A 20,201-nucleotide genomic window follows, 5' to 3' on the forward strand; every position below is an offset into this window, starting at 1 on the left:
TGAAAGTAGCCAGATTACTACACTTTAGAAATGCAGATGGCCAACACTGAAGTAGTGGAAAAGTTATAGAATATTTAAAACTGATGTGTAATTTGTTTCATCAGCTTCTGTTGGTTCAATACATGTTTGACCTGTGAAACACTGACAAAAACCCATCAGTTATGCAGAGCTGAAACTTGGTCCAACAGCCACAGTTTTTCTAAGATGAACAATAATTCCTAACTTTTGAGACTACAACCATGAAACACTACTGTGGTCATATTTTCTCTGTTCTTTGTATAGTTAAATTGATAAAACTGAGTTATTTGGACATCTATAAGCAGCAGGAAGTGAAATGTGTATTTTAGCTGTAGTGCTATAAATGCATTTACAGTTAAGGTTCAAATTATACCACTGCCAACTGAAAGTATTTATATGATCAGTCTGTAAATTTCAGAATGATCCAGAAGCTGCATTTTGTCAAAGATTACACCAATTCTGGGGTCTGGACAGTTTTGAAAATATCACTTTTAGTAAAATGCTTTTCAATTATAGCAAAGCGTCATTACTGTACTATCCTTTTTGTTTGTTTGTTTTTTTCCATCTTTTGTCACTTGCAGGTCATTTCTACTGAGAAGAAAAAATGTTATTTGTAAAATTTATGTCCAAATTTGGCATAATTTTGGACACAAGTACATTCTACAGTCACATTCCATCAGGTCGTTAAAATTCATCACCATATTCTGTCATTCATTTGTCATTTCTAGCCAGAAGAAAACTATTAATCAAACAAAAGAAAGTCACTAAGAATCAAAATTTAGCACGATTTTGTTCCTACTCTAAGTTCCTCCTCCACTCTCCCGCTGAGCTTTTTAAATGGCTCGTGTGTTGCAGCTGAAAAGGTCGATGTCAGCTGAGATGAGAGCAGCCACCTATGCAGAACTGATGGACAGCAAGACACTGGGTTTAGCTAACATTGCATGTTTTAACCGGCTATATGTGTCCTTGAGCTGTAAGGCTTGTATTCGGCTGACATCAGACCTCCAGCAGTCACAGTACAGTAATTAAGCTCCCAACATCATCCATTCTGACTCATCACTGCCAAAACTAAAACCTCCACTTCAGCAGGTAATGAGGGAGACCCTGAGAGGGCTCCACAGGCCATTTAGACGTCCCGCAAAACGCCTCTCTGAGACATCTCTGCATAATATTCAGCACTCTTAGCAGAAATGTGGATTTACTGTATGGATTGTCAAGGTCCCACCCACCTCCTATTAACCTGCAGTCGAGGGAGTTGAAGGACAACTGTTCTCCGCTGAGCAGCATTTCAAGAATTTGACATTCTCTCGACCAAAGCAGTTCTACCGCGAGGAGGAGGGCTGCTGCTGCACGTGGAGGCGGCGGGGTGAAGCTCTGTGGCCAGGGGACAGTCATGGAGATGGCCCCGCTGTTACATAACCCCTCCAGAGGCTCTGACCTCTGCCCTGCTGCAGCACAAGCAGCGCTGCAGTTCAGAGCCGGGCTTTACGTAACGCCTCCTCGCTGCTCCGTGTCACACTTAACGGGCCACAGTCGGCCTTTTAATTGCTCCCTGCGTCCCGCTCAGGTGAGGCTCCGAGTCCCAGCAGGTGATCTCTTTATGACCCCGTGCATCTGCTCCAAACAGCAGCTCTGTGCACTTTTCATAAAGGCCTGTCTGCACCGCTTCACCCCATTAGTCCAGTCCTCCATCATCTCCAACGAGCTCTGCTCACAGTCCACGATGGAGGCTTCAGAGGCTTCAGGATGGGAGGTAAAGAGTCAGAGAGGGGAGGTAAAAATATGTGATAACCTGCAACAAACTCTACATTAACGATAGGTGATTAATTCAGTTTGATAAGAATGTTAAACTTTAGATATCCTGACATGAAACGGTATAAATGAACTCTCTAAGAGCAAGAATGTGAGACAGCAGGTCCTTCTACATTTAAATTCCCAGGTTAGATACAGAATGCAAGAGAGACACAAAATGATGTGTTTTTGTAGTAATTTAGTGGCATTTGGTGTCGGTTTTCTGGTTGTTATGCTTCACTTTTTCTTTCTTTTACATCAGCTTGTGGTCGTTTAATGCCTCTGTTCACTTCAGGCTCACTTTGCTTCTCTTCCTGGCTCTGGTTATTGTGGTTAATTAGTATCTCTGTTGTTTTGTGCTGTTTTGTGATTGTCTTGCGTGACTTTTTAGCCCTTTTGTGCCACTTTGCAGTTGTTTTGCATAAATTTGTGTCAATTTATGGTGGCTTTAGAGTGACTGTCTTTGTTGTTATTATGGATAATTTGCATCTCTTAGGGGTTTTTTTTCATTATTTTGTGTTTCTCTTGCATCACTTTTCAGTCATTTTGCCTCATTTTGCCTCATTTTGCGGTTGCTTTACATTGTGTTCATTTCGTATCTCTGAAGTTTTTCCTGTGTGTCTCTTTGTGGTCACTTTGATTCTTCTTGTGGTTGTGGTTGTTTTGCATCTATTTCTTGCCTCATTTGTTGGTGATTTGTGACTTTTTATGGTTGTTTGGCTTCACTTTTCAGTTCTTTTGTGTCAGTTTGGGGCCATTATGCGTCAATTTTTCACTTTGCGTGTCTAGTTGTGTTGCTTCACTTTTATATCAGTTTGTCGTCTATTTGTGGTCATTGTGTGTATCTAGTTCATTTATGTCTCTTTGGAGTCACTTTTTGGTTGACGTTATGGTGATTTATTTGTATCTCTGCCGTATTGCGGCATTTTGTGGCTCTTTTGGCATCATTTGTTAGTCCTTTTGCACCATTTTGCAGTTATTTTGCATCTATTTGTGGTAATTTAGTGTCATTTTGTGTGGGTTGTTTTGCTTCACCTTTTAGTTTTGTGTCCATTTGTTGCCATTTTTAATCAATTTCTCAGAACTGTAAGATCCTTTTGTGTGACTTTGTACATTTTGTATTCATTTGTTGCTGTTCTACCCAGCTTTATGTCAGTTTGTGGTCATTGTTGTTGTTTTGTGGTGTTTTGTGGTTGTTTTGTTTTACTTTTGCATCATTTTGTGGGCATTTTATGGGAATCTAGCTCTTCTGTGTCTCTTTGGGTTGCTTTCCTGCTGTGGCTATTGTGATTTTTTAGTTTTCTGTTGTTGCTTTGCCATTTTCTGCATTGTTTTGCTTCTTTTTTTAGTCTTTTTGCATCATTCTGTGTCCATATTGTGTCTCTGAGTGATCTGTCATTGCTTTGCATCATTTTGTTATAATCTTGTGTCAATTTGTGGTCGTTTTGATTCTCTTTGTGGTCATTTGATTGACTTTCCAACAAGAAATGTTACCAGACACTTCACAGAGGTTGCTCTCCGCCTGTCTCCACCCGCCCGACCCGCCTCTGATTAGTTTAGTCCTCAATCATCTCAAATGAGCTCTGCTGAGAGCCACAGACAAATGAAGCCAGTACTGTTTGTGACTGTGTTCCATGTGTGTGTCTGTGTGTGCTACCATGCAGTGGAACCTCCAGTCCAGTCCTGAGGTAGCAGCTGTTGTTAGTGGGATGGCAGCCAGGTAACCAGGGTGCATGCTGGGACAGCAGAGAGGAGGGCCAAGCATTTGATTTATGTGAGCGTGTGAGAGTGTGTGCAGTTGCTCACACATATAAGTAGGTGTGTGCATCTGTGTGTTGCTGGACTTCCTGGCATTGCCGACGTCCGGCTGGCACCGAGTCAGCGGCGGGCCGTCCTGCAGAGAGAGGGAAGTGGCTGGGTGGTGCCGTGGCGTGGAGTCTGACAGGAGGACAGACTGTCGGGGACGACCACACACTCTGGACCATTTTTCCAGTCGACGGAGGCCACAGGCTGCTGCTGAGCCCACAGTCACCGTCTCACTGCCTGACTGCTACAGGAACCTGTTTCTATGCTTGAGCTGGGTGGAACATGCTGCTGAAATGAGTTATCAACAGATAATTCATTCACAATTTTGACTAGGCCCTGAAAATCTTTTGTTTCAGTCATCTTCTTACTGTAAAGAAAGAGCATCTACACAAACATTTCTGGCCAAATTGGAACATTTCCGTACCCTAATCGGGAATTTTCTACATGTGTATTTTTGTTGGAGACACTGGAGCACAGTAAAGCAATTTTTTTTTTTTTGCAGATTTTCCTAAATGTAAAGGCAAACCTTGTCAAAACTATGTGTCTGTTGTCATAAATCAATCAAATTTGACAAAACCACAATCATCTAATCCTAAAAAATAAATAATACCTAGGGATGCTCTTTACCAAATCTAACTGTGATGTTGCATATTAAAACTTTAATATTTATGCGTACAGGGGGAAATAAATCGAAATTTGAGTGTTTTTTGACATGAAATCATCAAATATTTGTTGGTTGCAGCTCCCTAAATGTAAAAAGTTGCAGCTTTTCTGTTATTTATGTCACTACACATACTAAATAAGACATGTGCAGATGTCACCTTGGGTTTTTGGAGGTTTTAATGGGTGTATTTCAATGTTTTCTGTCATTTTATGGAGTCAAAAATATGACGCAAATTTGAAGACGATGAGAATCTAGCAGCAGACTGGGTGGAGTTTATTTCTACAAGGTGAACTTAAATGCCCTCAATGCTTTACTGTTTTCTGAATGTGTGGCTTTTACAAAGACTACATATGTGTTTTCATGATTTCTAGGGGACATATCTGTCTTGACATGAATGTTGTAAAATTGTATAATTGATATTTTAATGAAAAAGGAGGCAAAAAGGTGGGGAAAAAAAACCAAATCCTATTTTTTCTTCCTGGCAGGCATCAAATGATGTACACATGTCTGTTTCTGAGTGTGAAAATCCCCCTCACCTTCACACTGATTAAAGCTTTCCGGCATCAGGAGACAGTGGTCGTCTTCGGTCTGTGTCTGTGTAGAGGACAATGAGTCGGAGTGTTTCTCTGGAGGCTGGCAGACTGCAGCTCCTGCACCCCTGCACCGAGGCATCAGTATTCCAGGCCCGTACATGGACACAGCGTTCCCTGATCCGACAGAGGCAGCGGCTCCTTCCTCCATCCGGCCAGCAGAGGGCAGAGCACAGCGCTCCATTTACTTCACGCATCCCAGAGTACTTTGTGTGCAGTAGCCTACTTTGGTTCCTCCTCTTTATCTCCCTCTCTTCTTTTTAAAAAACTGCCCTCTATTCAGAGCAGGATTTAAAAGCTTCAGATGATTTGTGAAACAGCAGTGACACAGCTCGGGCTGCTCTTTGGTCCACGTCTTTCTTCTCCTGCAGGAAACGAGGAGGCTTCTTGCAGCTTGTATTGGCAGTGGGGGTGATGTGAATGTGTCATTTCAGACTATGTTTGCTCCAGTGATTTTTTTTTTCTTTTTCAGCTGGTTGCTTATAGCTCTCTGTTGCCTCTCAACTCTGCATGACCCAGAAATAACCCGGGGTGAGCGCAGTCAGCAACTGTTCTGTGGTCAGCACAAACAGCAGGCACATATTCAGTATTTGCATGCATAGGGGAAATGTAAACATTCTTCTGCACAGCAGTCCATATTTCAGGTTGCATTTTGTTTCCAGAGCAAGTACTCCTCAGAGAACGAGACTCTCCAGCCTCACTTTAAAGTGGGCGGTGGCTTTGGAGGCGTAACTCCCATGGGTGCCTGAGTCGCTGTCCCACAACGTTGTCCAGTAAAGTCACAGAAAGGTCATTAGTGGGTTTGATGTGAGGTTATGTAACCCAGCAGCTTGCCAGAGACACAAAGCCAGGCTCGAGCGGAGCCAGTGTGTTTATGCTTCATGCTCCCAGTTCAGGCAGGGTGAGGCCTCATTTCACCTCTTCCAGTCCAATACTTCCCTAAAGTTCTGTAATCTCCCTCCACTTCTGTGATCACAGAATTATTGCTACTTACTGCGAAAACACTAAAATCGCCACATCATGACCAAGAACAACAGATGGATGGACAGAGGAGGAAAACGCGAGGTTAAGTGCTCGAGGGCAAACCTGGTGGAAACTGAAGATATTCCACTGGATTTAACTATATTTGCTGCAGAGATGTAAGACGTGTTGGCCTGAATGTCACTGCATTCAAAGTTTTGTTCTAACCAGAGATGACCAGAAAAGCCACGGCAACACGAATCCACACTTCCAGCAGGATTACTATTGCAACAACACATCATCAGTAGGGTAAAATTAACCTGTCTCACGACGGTCTAAACCCAGCTCACGTTCCCTATTAGTGGGTGAACAATCCAACGCTTGGTGAATTCTGCTTCACAATGATAGGAAGAGCCGACATTGAAGGCTCAAAAAGCGACGTCGCTATGAACGCTTGGCCTCCACAAGCCAGTTATCCCTGTGGTAACTTTTCTGACACCTCCTGCTTGAAACCCAAAAAGTCAGAAGGATTGTCATTATGTTTTATTAAATCATTCATATGCAGTGTTACACTCAAATTGTCCTTGTTGTGCATGGTGTTGATTTTGCTGTTTTGGCCTCATTTTTACCTGTGAAAACACGGTAACTGCCAATAGTTCATCGGATTATCAAACTAAAAGTGAATGTACCTGCAGTGTACAAAGATCTCTTGTCTTTGGCCTGGCGGGGCCCTGATCCGGCTGTACCGTGGGTGGATCTCCCGGCCAACTCTGTTAGCCTGCCAAAAAATAGATAAATAAATGCATAAAACAAAAGGAGTACGGTGAAGGGCATGACTCACTCCCTTCTGTGAGGAGTCACGGAAAAGAGGAGAAGGTTGTAATGTCAGCTGCAGAAACACCTTTCGTCTTGGAACTGTTCTACGTCTTCCAGCACATTTTTATACCATTTTCGCCATTTCAAAGTGCCAGATCCCAGTAAAAACAAGCAGTTTTATGTTGTCCAACAATAGCTTATCAGGCCTGGCAGGCTTTAGCTGGAATATGTTGACAGTCCGTCGAATGGTAGCATGCCTAGCTGACTGACTCACAGCTGTATTTTCAAATATATTGCGGATTTACAGGTTTGGAAATCTGATAATTGCACACGCCAAGATGGTCTTGATTTGTTTTTAAATGTGGTCCGGCCAAAAAACACTGAAAATAATAACATCCAAGCATAAATTTATTCACTGTGTCCCTTGTCCAAGTGTGTTTTCTTGGGCTTAATGGTGTATATAAGAAACAACAGTAAGTATTTAATATATTATTTATATTACTTTGCAATCATAGTAAGGCCAACAAGCTCTCAGTGCATTCAGATAGACATTTTAATTTACTTGGACGTGTAGTTTTAGCCTTTAAATGTTTTGCGATATATCATTTGCGAAGAATAAAACACACTTTTAAGCAGCTTTTTACAGACATTCTGGTTTTTTTTTTTAATCAATTGGAAATATTAAAAAGTCTGGCAGAGATCCCGTTGTTAACCAACTTCAGAAATATTACAGTTAGCTTTTGCCAGCTTATTGCAGGCGGTAAGAGCTGTTATTGCAGCCAGTAAAATCCACTGATATCAGCTGCAAAGGACAAATCTGCTTTTGTTTACTTCTATGTCAGAGATCTATTTACAAAATTTTGGAATTCAAATTAGATATGAATTTGTTCTCTCGCAATCTGTGATATCATAATTGATAAACAACATATAGCCATTGTAAATTGTTGGTCATAATTTAGCTACTGACCCCATATTAGAGGTCAGTTAATTCTAAAGTAACAATTTAATCTCATATATGGGCATCTGAGGGAGAATATTTTATTAAAAAAGCCAGTCTGAACCTCAGTGTGGTTTGATTTAAAAGGCTGACAGCTTATCCTCGTCCTAAATTACATATGAGGGCTGAACTTGTCCTCAAACTTCCAAACTGTGATGGTGAAGTATTGTTTTACAGACATTCACGGCCCTCCGGCCGCCTGCTGTCTGGCAGATCCAACTCACGGCAACGCGCAAGACAAGACAATTCATCATGCTGAAAAAGTTATGAGAGAAGTCAGCGACGACAGCCAGACAAAATGGGGTGGATATGCCTGAAAGGAGGCGAGGAGGGACAGAAAAAAACGGACTTATTCATTCCTAAAACATATTAAAAATGTGACATTCAGACAGCAGCGCCGAGGCCAGGTGCTGCTTTGTGAGAAAGCCAGTATCTCTAAGCCTCTTCCCCAACACACACACACTTTCTCTTTAATGTAATCCAGGCTTGTAAAATGGCTTCTGCTTATGAATTCTGAATAAAGAAGGCTATACATAAAAAAAACCCTATTCATTTAGACTGCTACGTTAACATATTTTCCCCTCAAATTTATGGAGAGCGGCTTGTGTCCGTGAACCCAGATAATGGTTAATCAGGATCTCAGCACTTTTTCTAAGAGAAACTTTTTCCCTTATTTGATGAATCTCTAAACATGTCCAGAGCTTTCAGGGACATCTGCACATACCGGATCACACACATATTCTATTTATGCTGCGAGTTTTATTTATATTTCAGGGATGACCGCTCAGTGCACTCAAACCACACATACGTGAAACACGCACCCAACAGCAAACCCCTTTTCTGTCTCACAAATAGATTTGCTTTGTAAATCCGCCGTTACTTCACACACACATGCACACTCCCAGCAGTCTGTTAGGCCTTGAAAGCAATGCTTTTAGGGCGCTGGGGTAGAAAGGTGTGGGATGTTCTCTTTACACGAAAACCTGCGCTAGAATAGACCTGTTGGTGTTGTTGCAAACCTGTGTTACTTTCCCAGGAATGCCACATCCTAGAAAGAAGACTGTTTGTGTCTTACATGCTGCCTTCTTCGAGGCTTTTTAGACAGATGAAGCTGAAAAAAAAAAGCTTTCTCATGTATAAAAGAGCTGCATTTGAACAGCAGGAGTCAAAACTACCACATAGCTTCTTCTGAGGTTTTGTAAATTGTCAGTTTTTGTTAAGAGAGCAGAGCATATGTTCTCTTTCTGTACAATCTCAGGACATTTGACGGCCAGCACAGATAGTTTTGGATTGTGGCTCCCAGTGGTCCATTGTGTTATCACCATTTTACAACAGCAGGCTGAGGCTGTGGCTTTATGTCTGACAGCTCAGCTTTTATTTTTATGAGCGCACAAAGACTTAATCCAATATTTTTTGGAATGAAGTCGCCAAATAGCCAGTATTTTGTATAATGGGAAAAACAGGCCTTCTGAGAGCATTTGATATACATTTTTGTAAGAAACACGATAGATATGGAGAAAATCTCAACAAGTTTTGGTGATAAAATGACACAGTTTCTCATCAAAAGTGGCCAAAGTGACTCATAATCTTGTATTTATGATTAGAAAATATTAAAATTACAAGATCCAGACTGCATAATTACAAAAAAGAGCTTCAGAACTTCATCAACTTTTTAAAACTTCTTCAGGATCAAAGAAATTCAGTGATAGTTGTCTGTAAGCCCAATGAACACAACAAAATGAAACAGTTAAGAGCTAATTTGACTGACTTAATTCATGGCATTCATGTTGTCATGTATCAGTTGCACTTTATACCAACTTTTTCTTGTTAATTTTAAGACTTTTAATGTGAAATTTTTCTAATTGCAAATTGACCTGAATATGGATTTTTTTGAAGAGAAAAATAACACTTACATCGATATTTAAGCTCATACTCATGAAATGCCTTTGTGCTGTCACAAACAGATGATCGACTATCAACTTAACCCTTTAAACATCACATAGGTATAACATCTTTTCTTGTAATCATGGTATCTAGATTATATAAAAAACCTACTAAGTTAAGTCTCCAATTATTGTTGCTTTTGTGAATGAAATGTGCCTCTTGTGAAAATCCTCGATTTGCTCACTAAAATTATCTGAAAGAAATGACATTAGCAGGAAAAATAACTTAATACTTTTGATTGAAATGCCCACTACTCACGTCCACACTCAGGCCCAAACCTGTGATGAGGAGAAAAAAATGAAGATTTTAATTCACCAGAAGCTACAAAGATTGAGAACCACAGCTCTATTTGACAAATAGCTGTGATTTTTCTGTCCATAATAAGGAGGAACAGCTTTGTAGATATGCTGATGTGCCAGACAGACAAGTGTTAGCTGACAAACACTGAAGGTGTTGTAGGGTAAAGTGAGTTAGAGACACGCAGTGAAACATGGTGATTTGTTCCCCCTAGGGTTCGTATTTTATTCATCAGGACTTGATGCATCCAAGTATAGGATCATTCGGTTTTGGCACCTTTAAAGATTTCATTTTTCAATTTGAACAACACATTAAAAATCAAAAGAAACAAAGAAATGACTAAGGCTGTGTGAGTTTTAAAAATAAAATACATACATACATATATTTATATATTTATAAAGAACTCAACCAAACCATTTAAAAAAGCAGTTTTGTTCAATGTAGATTGTTTGGTTTGTCTCACAAAAGCAATAAGTTAAAATGAACTAAATAAATAAAAAAAGAAAACATAAGAAAGTTACACATGAAAACATTAATACTTTAGCGCCTTTGCTTTTTTTCCCCTTATAATTATTAACCTTTAAAACTTAAGTTTCTCAAGAGCAGATTTGCTGTAATTTTATAGCATGCATTTAATTTCTGAAATTGTGAGTCACTTAGCTTCTCTTGTACTATTTCATATTTAACTTGTTTTTATTTTTGTGTTTGGCGTCCTCTTCTTTTCCTTCCCCTCTGCTCCTTCCTTTTTTATTTTGCAGAAGTCGTGTTTGGAGTCTTTGCTTTGCGACCCCTTCGGTTGGCTCTTTCTGTTAAAGGGGTTCGACTCTCCCGTAACGACCCCCCCAAAAAAAGAAAGCGAACAGGGACTGAGAAAAAGACGAGAAGGTTCTATTAAAAGAATAGATATTACTCTACTGTTGACTGTCTGCGTCTGCCTCTGGCGGCATCAGTCGCTGCACTGCTGCTACCTAAAGCACCTTCTCTTGTTCTCGACCTTCGATTGAACGGATACTAAAAGAGTCTTTTCTCGTGTTACCAACAGCACTTGGTTTAGTTAACTTGTTTTTTTTTTTCTTTTTTGCTTCGGTAAAGTCTGTTATCTCTTGATTATTAACGTAATAATTTATTTATAAAAGTAATACATATATATATATATAGTACCTTTGTTAGAGATTACAGATTGGGGTAATTCTTACTGAATCCCAAGCTGTAACAATTCACAGTTTTAATGCAAAAAATGAACAAATGAGTCAATAAATAAAGAGGTGTGTCTGAGCGGCGGGCTGGCTGAGGGGGAGCTTGACCTGTTGCTCCAACCAAACTTGTGGGGCAAAACTGTCAAACCAAAGGGCAATGAAATCATGAAATCAATTCTTTATCTCATAAATGCCCAACCTTCCCACCCCGTCCCTGTCAGTGCCCTGAATCTCATAAACAAACCCTGCGCAAAAAGATGACAGATCTCACTCTCTTGGGACAACCTGACCCACTCTTACTCTTCTGCCATTCAATCCAGGAACACAGCAGACTTGTTGAAACTCCCTCAACAATGGCAATGGAAAGTCATGCAGCTGAACAAAAAGAACAAATGTCTATAAACATGGAAATCCATCTTCTCCTGGGGCGTTCTGCACCCACAGGGGTTCCCGTGTCTCCTGGTCTCAGCCGGGCTGGCCTGGCCTGTGTCGACTCCCTCATACAGGCGTGGTGCGGCGGTTCGCTGTGTTGGTGTGGCTCGAGTCTTTCAGGTCCTTCTGGATGCAGTTGTGGACTTGCAGGAAGTTGTGGTCCCTCTCAGAGTTGTAGGTGGCGGTGGGCGTGCCGGAGGACTTGAGGGTGTCCCGGGGGAGCGTGTACATGGAGATCTCCGTAGATGGCAGCGCACTGAAGCCCTTAAGGCCCACCGGCGAGGTGTCGCGAGAATGTGATGGGTCTGTGGAGCGGGAGGAGGAGCGCGAGCGGCGCCTGTAGCGGTAGCGGTAGCTGGGGATCCGCGTTATGGCCGAGCCTTGGAGGTAGTCGGCTGCTCGTGCCCCTATTCGCAGCTGTCGATGGCGGTCGATGAACATGTGCACGGCCAAGACGCCCACCATCTCAGCCATGATGAAAGAGAGGGCGCCGAAGTAGAAGGACCAGCCGTAAGAGTAGCTGTTCTTCTTGGAGTCGCTTTTTGAAGGGTCCCCCGCGTTGGCTGATATGTACACGATGATCCCGATAATGTTGCTCAGGCCTAATGGGATGGGAGATGTAGGATGGGCATCATATGAGGAGGGAATTGTGGGTAATGAGTTAATGGGAAGATGAGATGGAGAAAAGGGACAAAGAAGAAGAAAACAAGGCAGAGAGTATCAGTGGAGATGAGCTCATAGCCTTATTCGTGGTAACTGAATATGCAGTTACCATCATACTAAGTGTGTTTAGAGCGCTGATTCATGCACTGTACACAGTTTTCCAATCCAATCCGACTCTCCATCCAACATGATTGATATTAGACTCCTAATCTTTGCCCTCGCAGTGAGAAACAGGGTGGCTTCGTGTCTTAATGCAGATCATTTGAGACAGAATGTAAAATAATCCACATCGGAGCTGAGTTCTGAACTAGAGTCCTTCTTATATCCTCATACAGTGTATGTACAGTACACAGTTGTTGGTTTAGTCACATAAATGTTTGACATGGCATATCTGGGAAGATGGATCATAGGGAAAGTGTGTCAGGGACACCATATTTTTAGAGATGGGTCCCAATGGGTGTCTTTTACCGCAGCAACAGAATCAAGACAAGAGAAAGAAAGACAAAAGAAGTGACTCGTGGCTGCTGTACAAGACACGACCAACAGTCCAAGACGTTTCAGTTTCAAGATGTTTCAAGATGTTTCCTTTGGATATATTCACTTTTAATTGCAGAAGTGGCTAATGACAACCACTTATAAGAAACGTTTTGCATTGTGAAATACATCATGTCAGTGCAGTAAATATAACCCCAGTGGAGGGCAGATTTTGAGACTTTTGTACCAAACTAGGAGCCCATCGATATTTGTTTGATAACTTAAGGCCAGTTTGTGGTTTCTACATGATCGATGTGGACTTTGAAAGCAAAGAACAGATGGACTTTATTGCGACACACAGAAAGCATGAATCCGCCTTTAGCCTCTGGGGGCAAAAGTCAGTGTTTCATTGCATGCAAATAACCATATTTTCCAAGATGGAACTATTCCTATGAGGAATAATACCAACATTCTGCTGATTGGGCATCAAGTTGAGTACAGTAAAGTCATGCACCAGTTTAAGATTTTGTGCTGAGTTGAACCGAGATCTTATTTGAACTCCAGTTTCAAATGCTACATTTAAGTCACAGAGACAAGCATCTGATGTTACATTTAAAGGGGAACTTCGTTTTTTTTCAACCTGGGGTCTGTTTTCATATGTCATTTCATACATGTGAGTGATGGAGAAATGAATTTTCGACATAGCTCCAGTATTTAGCCAGCCAGGTAGCTTCGCAGCTCAGCTAGGGAAAAGTATGGGGCAACTGGCCCCCCGCGTCAAAGTCCGCCCTAACGTGCTTTTTCCCCCACACTGACCGGCTCAGATAGTCTCAATGAGTGTCCCACAACATACTAGAGATGAGAAGTGAACGAAAACCTCCACATTACTTGGCGATCGCTATTTGTTGTGGTCTGTATCCAAATCACAGGACGCTAGAAAGCAAATCTCATTCCGAAATCGCGCGATAGCTCATGCCAACCCACCGGTGTTTTGGCGCGAGCTGAGCTGCTAAGCTGTCTGCCTGGCTAAATACTGGAGCTATGTTGAAAATTCATTTCTCCATCGCTCACATGTATGAAATGACATATGAAAACAGACCCCGGGTTGAAAAAAAACAAAGTTCCCCTTTAACAGACACCCTTCGTTTCTTGAAATGCCCAGAAGGCTATTCATTTATTTATTCTCTTTCCATTTGCTGCACAATAGAAATGATTTTTAACTGGTTATGCTGTACATGTCTCCTCACATGCATGTCCTTTACTCAATTTGTACAACCCAAATTCACCAGTTTGGTCCTTTACTGATGTTACTTTACTATGTTGGAAAACAGCTAAAATGGGTTTATTTAGCAAAAGAAAAATCTTTTTTTTAATTCAGATAGTTAAAATGTTACAGGAAGATATAATATTGCCTTAATGCAGTTGAATGACCCACTGTGATCTCTATGGCTTGAATGTCATGGTGACACAAACTGGGTCTAGTACATACAGTCCTTTTAATATAAAATGTCAATACTTCCATAGATTCTATCAGTAGAAATTAACTGGACTAAGTTCAATGTTCAGTATCCAAACAATTTCAGTGACTTAAAGGCACCCATGACCTTGTCTTCAGGTAAAAGGAATGAATCGTAACATAGAATGAAACCCAAATTATATTTTTAATCATTACCATGAAAACTTAGCAAATATGGCTCCAAGGGTTTGATAAATAAAATGGAAAAGCATATTTTGTGGTGATTTTTTAAAACTGCTATTCATGAAATAATAAAGCAACAGTGAAAGGCTTTTACTTTGAAATGGCTGCAGGAGGTATTCATGGAGTTTAGGGGCTGTGGTTATTCAATATTCAGATAAAACTCATCTGACTTAAGTGTGCACTGTTAGACAGATCGCCTCGACTCACCTGCGGACACAAAGAAGATCCCTGCGCTGAGGATGATGTTGTGGCGTGACTTGTAGAACTCACTGGCAGCTATACACAAACCTCCCATGAAGAGCAGGATGACGCTGAGGATGGGGAAGATGCTGGAGGCTCGAACCGCACCTGGAGATCAGCAGAGGACCAAACGGGTGGGAAAGGAGGCGAAGGGAGAATGGGGGATGTGATTTGGTGTTCGCACAGAGAGGAGGACAGCCAAAGGGGCAGCAAAGAAAGAAGGGAAATGGCAGGGATGAGGATAAATCAGAGGGAACACAAAGACAGAGAAGCACATTAGGATCCATTTCAGCATCTGGTCCTTGTGTGTGAGCACATCCTAATCAACACCCCATCAGGCCTGTGAAAGACTCCATCAACACTGTCTAGTGAGTGTGCATCCCCACAGTGAGCCTGTTACCCAACCTTATGTAATCACACCGCTTGACTCTAGCGCTCCCTCCCTCTGCACAGACCACAGAGCGAACCGGCTGCTTCGTGTAGCTCCATGTGAAAGGCAGCCGAACGCTACGAGGCTCTGGCATGTACACGAGCCAGGCCGCAGTGCAGAGGGATGCAGCCGGCGTCCTTGAAACAAAACAGCGTCCTTGCAGCTAATTATCAAGAAGCAAAAAAAGTGGAAGCGGGATATGATGTTACTTTTGAGGTCAAGCCAGGGTCAAAAAAAGAGCTGCGCCGCACCCTGAGGTGTCAGGTAAAATTAGAGTCACGCTGGAGAAGACAGTTGTTTGAGTCACGCAGGGGGAACAATGAGGGAAAATCTCCCCAACAGTCACCTCCTGCCATCCTTTTAGCCTCTCACACTTCACCTCCCTCTCTCTCCTGTTTAACATGCACACTTAAACTTTCATCAGGCTGGTTAAATTTTCACCACTTCACCTCATCTCCCTACGCGGTTGCCGCCTCAGCACTTTCCCCAGCTTCTCCCCAAAGTGCTGACGCCGGGCTGGGTGTCTCAGTGCTGAACTCGGCCGCCTGCGCCTCCACGGGGACCTGCAGGGGGTCCCGACGGCCCATCTGCCTGCCTACCTGCTGCCATTCATCAGTACCCTGCCTCCCCACCGCTCGCTCTCTATCGTTTATCCCCCCTCCTCTAAGCATCCCTCAGGCTTCACGACGGCCGGCCTGCTCGGTGGGAAAGCCACCCTGAGTCGACGGGCGAGATGATTGGCAACGTTTAACAGCTGCAGTGTCAAGGGGGGGCCACAGCTGGCTGGACGCTCGACCTCCACTGGACTCTCACCAGTAACTATAACAAGATTGGCGACTGTTGATGCGAAAGATTATTCACAAAATAATGCTGTGCTGGCCTGGGTGTAGATTCCGTTTTCACTTTTCTGACATTCTGGTCAACTTTTATTCACCGATTTGTGCCTTTTCAGCATCAATTCATGGTGGAAATTCCTTTAATTATGTATGGAATGAACAAAACACAAAATTCAGCCACTAAACTAAACCAAAAATCCTTGTTTTCAGAGCTCCACACCCAATTCTGATGCATCAAATTGCTTTGGATTCATGAGCAAAACAACTTTATCTACCGTACTGATTTGAATCCGTCCCATCTTTGACGTCCTGTGAAGTTCCAGGCTACTTTTATAGAATTTCCACCTGGAAGAGGCAACCCCCAAATTCAGTCTGTAACCATGCCATGATCAGAGGTTTCATGTGACCTGCTGGTCATGAAACCCAAGGTCCCCCAGCAACCCAAGGGGCCCTACCAACCCAAGATCCTCCAGTGACCCCAGGTACCCAAGTACCAGCTCCAGCGACCTCAGGTGGTACACTATCCATTCAAGAAGACAGGCTACCAGTTCAAGTTACTACGCCAGAAGCCCCATTAGACTAATCACTAACCTTAGTGGCCATGAAGGCAGTATGAGCTTTACTTAAGGAAAAAAATGGATGCAAATGCAAGAGAACTACCATGCTGCTGCTATGCTTTTTTTTTTTTTTGCATTGTTGAGGTCTGAGGATCTTGTAGGCCAATCCTTTGTGCATGTTCCAACTGCAGGAATGCTTTCTGTGGAACCATTTTTTGAGGAACAACTGAGTACCTGCTGCAGAATGGATACTTCTTAGTGGCCCTAAAATCCGTTGTGCTGGTCTTGATGCTGATTGGTTAAACTCGGAGAAGACATATGCTAATTGTTTAAACTCAGACAGGACAAAAAGCGCCTCTTGATGTCCTCATCGAGTAGCAGCCTTTTACTCTCTAATACCAGCAATGTAAACTTCACCATATCTTGTCACAGAAATGGAGTTGTGTCCAGTAACTTTTCAGAATTAACATCTTAGTCGAAGCTTTCGATTCTAAACTGCAATAAAAGCAGAAAGGCAGAAGAGGCTGATCCTGACGGCTGTTCCTGTAAATGTTTGCGCCACCGTTCACCCTGAAATGGAAAGCCGGATATTGGTTGACTTCCAAAAGACATTAATGCAGGGCTTTTCAAGCATGAGCTTGAGATAAGAAGGAACAGAAAATAAGTGGTTGGCACCAGAATGGGCTAAAACTCACAGCTACAGGAAGTGAGTTGAGGTCAAGGTCTGAATCATTTCTCTGACATTGGAAAACAAGGAATAAATGATGTGTTTGTAGAAGCATAACCATTAGATTTACTGGTATTGAGACCTGACCTTGACCAAATAATGATCATTAGGCAAAATAAGAAATGGAATGTCAATAAAGGTTAGATATAAATGAGGGATATGTCTTGATCAGATATTGCAGTATGATGAAAATGCTGTGTCAGAGGCTAAAATCAGGCAGGAAACAGGAGAGAATATATAAAAATCCATGCAGTATAGATCAACATCCCACTGACAGAGCACAGGAGGAGGCACAGTATGTTCACAGGTTTTATATTCTCTATGCTCAGCTTTGGTGTGAAAGGTTCCTGTGTGAGAAAATAGCACCTATTTGGATTACAGACGATGAATGTGTGTTTTTTGATGTGACGTAAAACAGCCTCATGGATGACTGCTGTGTCATCCAACACTTTGAACACTCTGAGCAGATATTTGAACAACCAGTGGCCAGATCGGTCTGAAATGTGGTTCGATGCTAATGATTGTGGTAACCTGCTGACCCTTCTGCTTGTGCCACCACCAGGCCAAAAGCTTTCATTTACGTACGCAAGAAAATATCCATAACTAATGTGACCACTTGTGATATCTACAGGATTCACACTGCCCACCTTAACGCCACCTGATCAAAATTTCAATAAGACAGCATCTCTTTTATTATTATATTATTCACAAATTAATATCTAACTTATATAACAGTGATTCTTAACTTGCTTTGCCTTGGAGGCGCTTTAATATACGGACAGGAAGCCAGGGGAAAGTTAATAAACAGAAATATTCAATAATGTGCTCGATTATCACTGCTATATATTCAACTTACTCAAACTTGAACCCCAAAATTACATTTAAATGATCAAAAATTTCATTCAACAGAACTGAGTCTGCCTGAAATTGAACTTCCAGCCAAGCAAAGTTGCTCTCTGCTGGTCATGTGACATCAGTGCCCTAAATATCAGGAAGACGCCTATCTATGTCAATGAATTATGACAGTTTTTTATTAGCTCTTATTTGCCTTTTGAATAGTTTTTTTAAACAAGAATATTAACACTAGATAGGATTCACATGAACCAAACTTACTAGATACTATCAACGTGATGTTTTTAATCAGGAGGCTTTCAGGAAAAATTTTGTTTCGGATAGCTTACATGGATCTAAACTGAGCCTAACAGATTTGAACAACTCATATATGGGTCAAGGCTGCACAGTAGAGTAGTGGTTAGCACTTTTGCCTTGCAGCTAGAAGATCCCTGGTTCAAATCCCGACCTGGGCCTGGGATCTTTCTGCATGGAGTTTGCATGTTCTCCCTGTGCACACGTGTGTTTTCTCCATGCACTCCGGCTTCCTCCCACAGTCCAAAAATAATCTGAGGTTAACTGGTTACTCTAAATTGTCCGTAGGTGTGAATGTGAGTGTGATTGTTTGTCTGTATATGTAGCCCTGTGACAGACTGGCGACCTGTCCAGGGTGTCCCCTGCCTTCGCCCAAGTCAGCTCAGCTGGGATATGCTCCAGCACCCCCTGCGACCCTAGTGAGGATAAAGCGGTGTATAGAGAATGGATGGATGGATATATGAGTCTCGTTTTCATTATTTTCTGTCCATTTGTTAGCAGGATTTCACAACAGCTACCAGGCCAGATTTCAGGAAGCATGGCAGAGAGGCTAAATTTGGGCTAAGTACGAACTCATTAAATTTTGGTGCAGATCTGGATCTTCCAGTTTGAATTGTTAAATTTGAATTCTGAATTTGCAACATTGCTGAATAAAAATGAAAGTGAGTTCTTACCAGAATTGTTCAGATGCATAATTTCAATGCAAAAACACGTAAGAGATTTCTACATCTGAGGTTTTTGGTGCAAAGTTATTGATTGATTAGTAAAATAGCTACAATTATCAGAATATTCTAAACACCCATTTTGAAAAATCCTAGAATTCCGTTTTATCTTCATGGCTTTGTCCCAGAATAACAGGAAATGAAAGTTTTTGAAGCTACCACTGAGTAAATAAAGTCAAGAAAGTGTCAGCTTCTTCTTCTTTCTCTTCCTGATTTAGTTTAAGAAAACAATAAAATGTCTTGCTATTGCCATCATCTGTTCTATCAGTGACATAACACTGTTTCTACAAACATATTTTCCTGTAAAAAAAAAAAAGATTTATACACTACTGACCTGCATCTAGAGAAGTTCTGCATTCAAGAGAGAAAATGCTAGCCTAGCCGCGCTAGACAACCCACGGCAACAAATTTAATTCTCTGCCAGGGTGGGTCTAGTTACCCTCCATAAGGCTCGAGGCTGGATTCTCCTAAAACTGGCCGGACGAATCACCATGAAGTGTAGAGTCAGAAGGCGGGCGTAACTAAGTGACGACAGAGGTGCGACGATTCTGACAGAAACAACCGGAGCACAATAAACAGTTATCTTTCGACTCGGCTTTGGCCACAGCCCTTAAAGATTTGAAGCTAAAATTCAACTTGAAAGATAAACAAAGGACGGCACTTAAGTGTTTCATTGAGAAGAAAGACGTATTTGGACTTATGCCGACGGGATATGACAAATCCTTAATATACCAGTTGGCTCCGCTGGTTGGGAAGCTAATGGGACTTAGCCACAATCCGGCGCTCTAGGAACTGCGTCAGCCTATTCGTTGCGCTGATTGGTTGTATACCTACCCAATTGCTGCAGAGTGATTTGAAAGACAACCTTTTAGCCCACCTCCCTCCCTGTCCAGCGTTCCGAGACCCTTGTGTCTTAAGAGCTGGGTCTAGCGCGGCAAGGCTAAGAAAATGCAGCTGTGGGACCAAAATGGAGAGAAAAAGATGCATGTATGAATTCACATTTGCTCTGACAAGAACCAAAATGAAGCTGTACTGACAGTTTCAGTTATTAATTTTGTATTAACAACATATTATTAAACTGTTTATATTCAATCTGTTGTAGTGACACTTTCCAGTGTTCACGAATCCTAACACTAGCTCGCTTCGACTACCATTCTGAAATTTCGAAAATGTCTCGTGACAGCTTTTCTTCCATC

At 41.9% G+C, this 20,201-nt stretch overlaps 1 protein-coding gene across 1 annotated transcript in view; it reads right to left on the minus strand.

Annotated features, from left to right (window-relative positions):
- Positions 1-10,080: 10,080 nt before the first annotated feature.
- The window catches only part of cacng2a (calcium channel, voltage-dependent, gamma subunit 2a), an 84,883-nt gene continuing 74,762 nt past the window's right edge, over positions 10,081-20,201 (minus strand). Inside the window, exons 3-4 of the mRNA XM_022194652.2 lie at positions 14,555-14,695; positions 10,081-12,113 (exon numbers count right to left, since the gene is read on the minus strand). Coding sequence (XP_022050344.1) covers positions 11,578-12,113; positions 14,555-14,695 — 677 coding nt within the window. The 3' untranslated portion in view covers positions 10,081-11,577. The remainder of the gene's footprint in view (positions 12,114-14,554; positions 14,696-20,201) is intronic.

Source organism: Acanthochromis polyacanthus, chromosome 21 (genome assembly GCF_021347895.1).
Source record: "Acanthochromis polyacanthus isolate Apoly-LR-REF ecotype Palm Island chromosome 21, KAUST_Apoly_ChrSc, whole genome shotgun sequence".
Lineage (NCBI taxonomy): Eukaryota > Metazoa > Chordata > Actinopteri > Pomacentridae > Acanthochromis > Acanthochromis polyacanthus.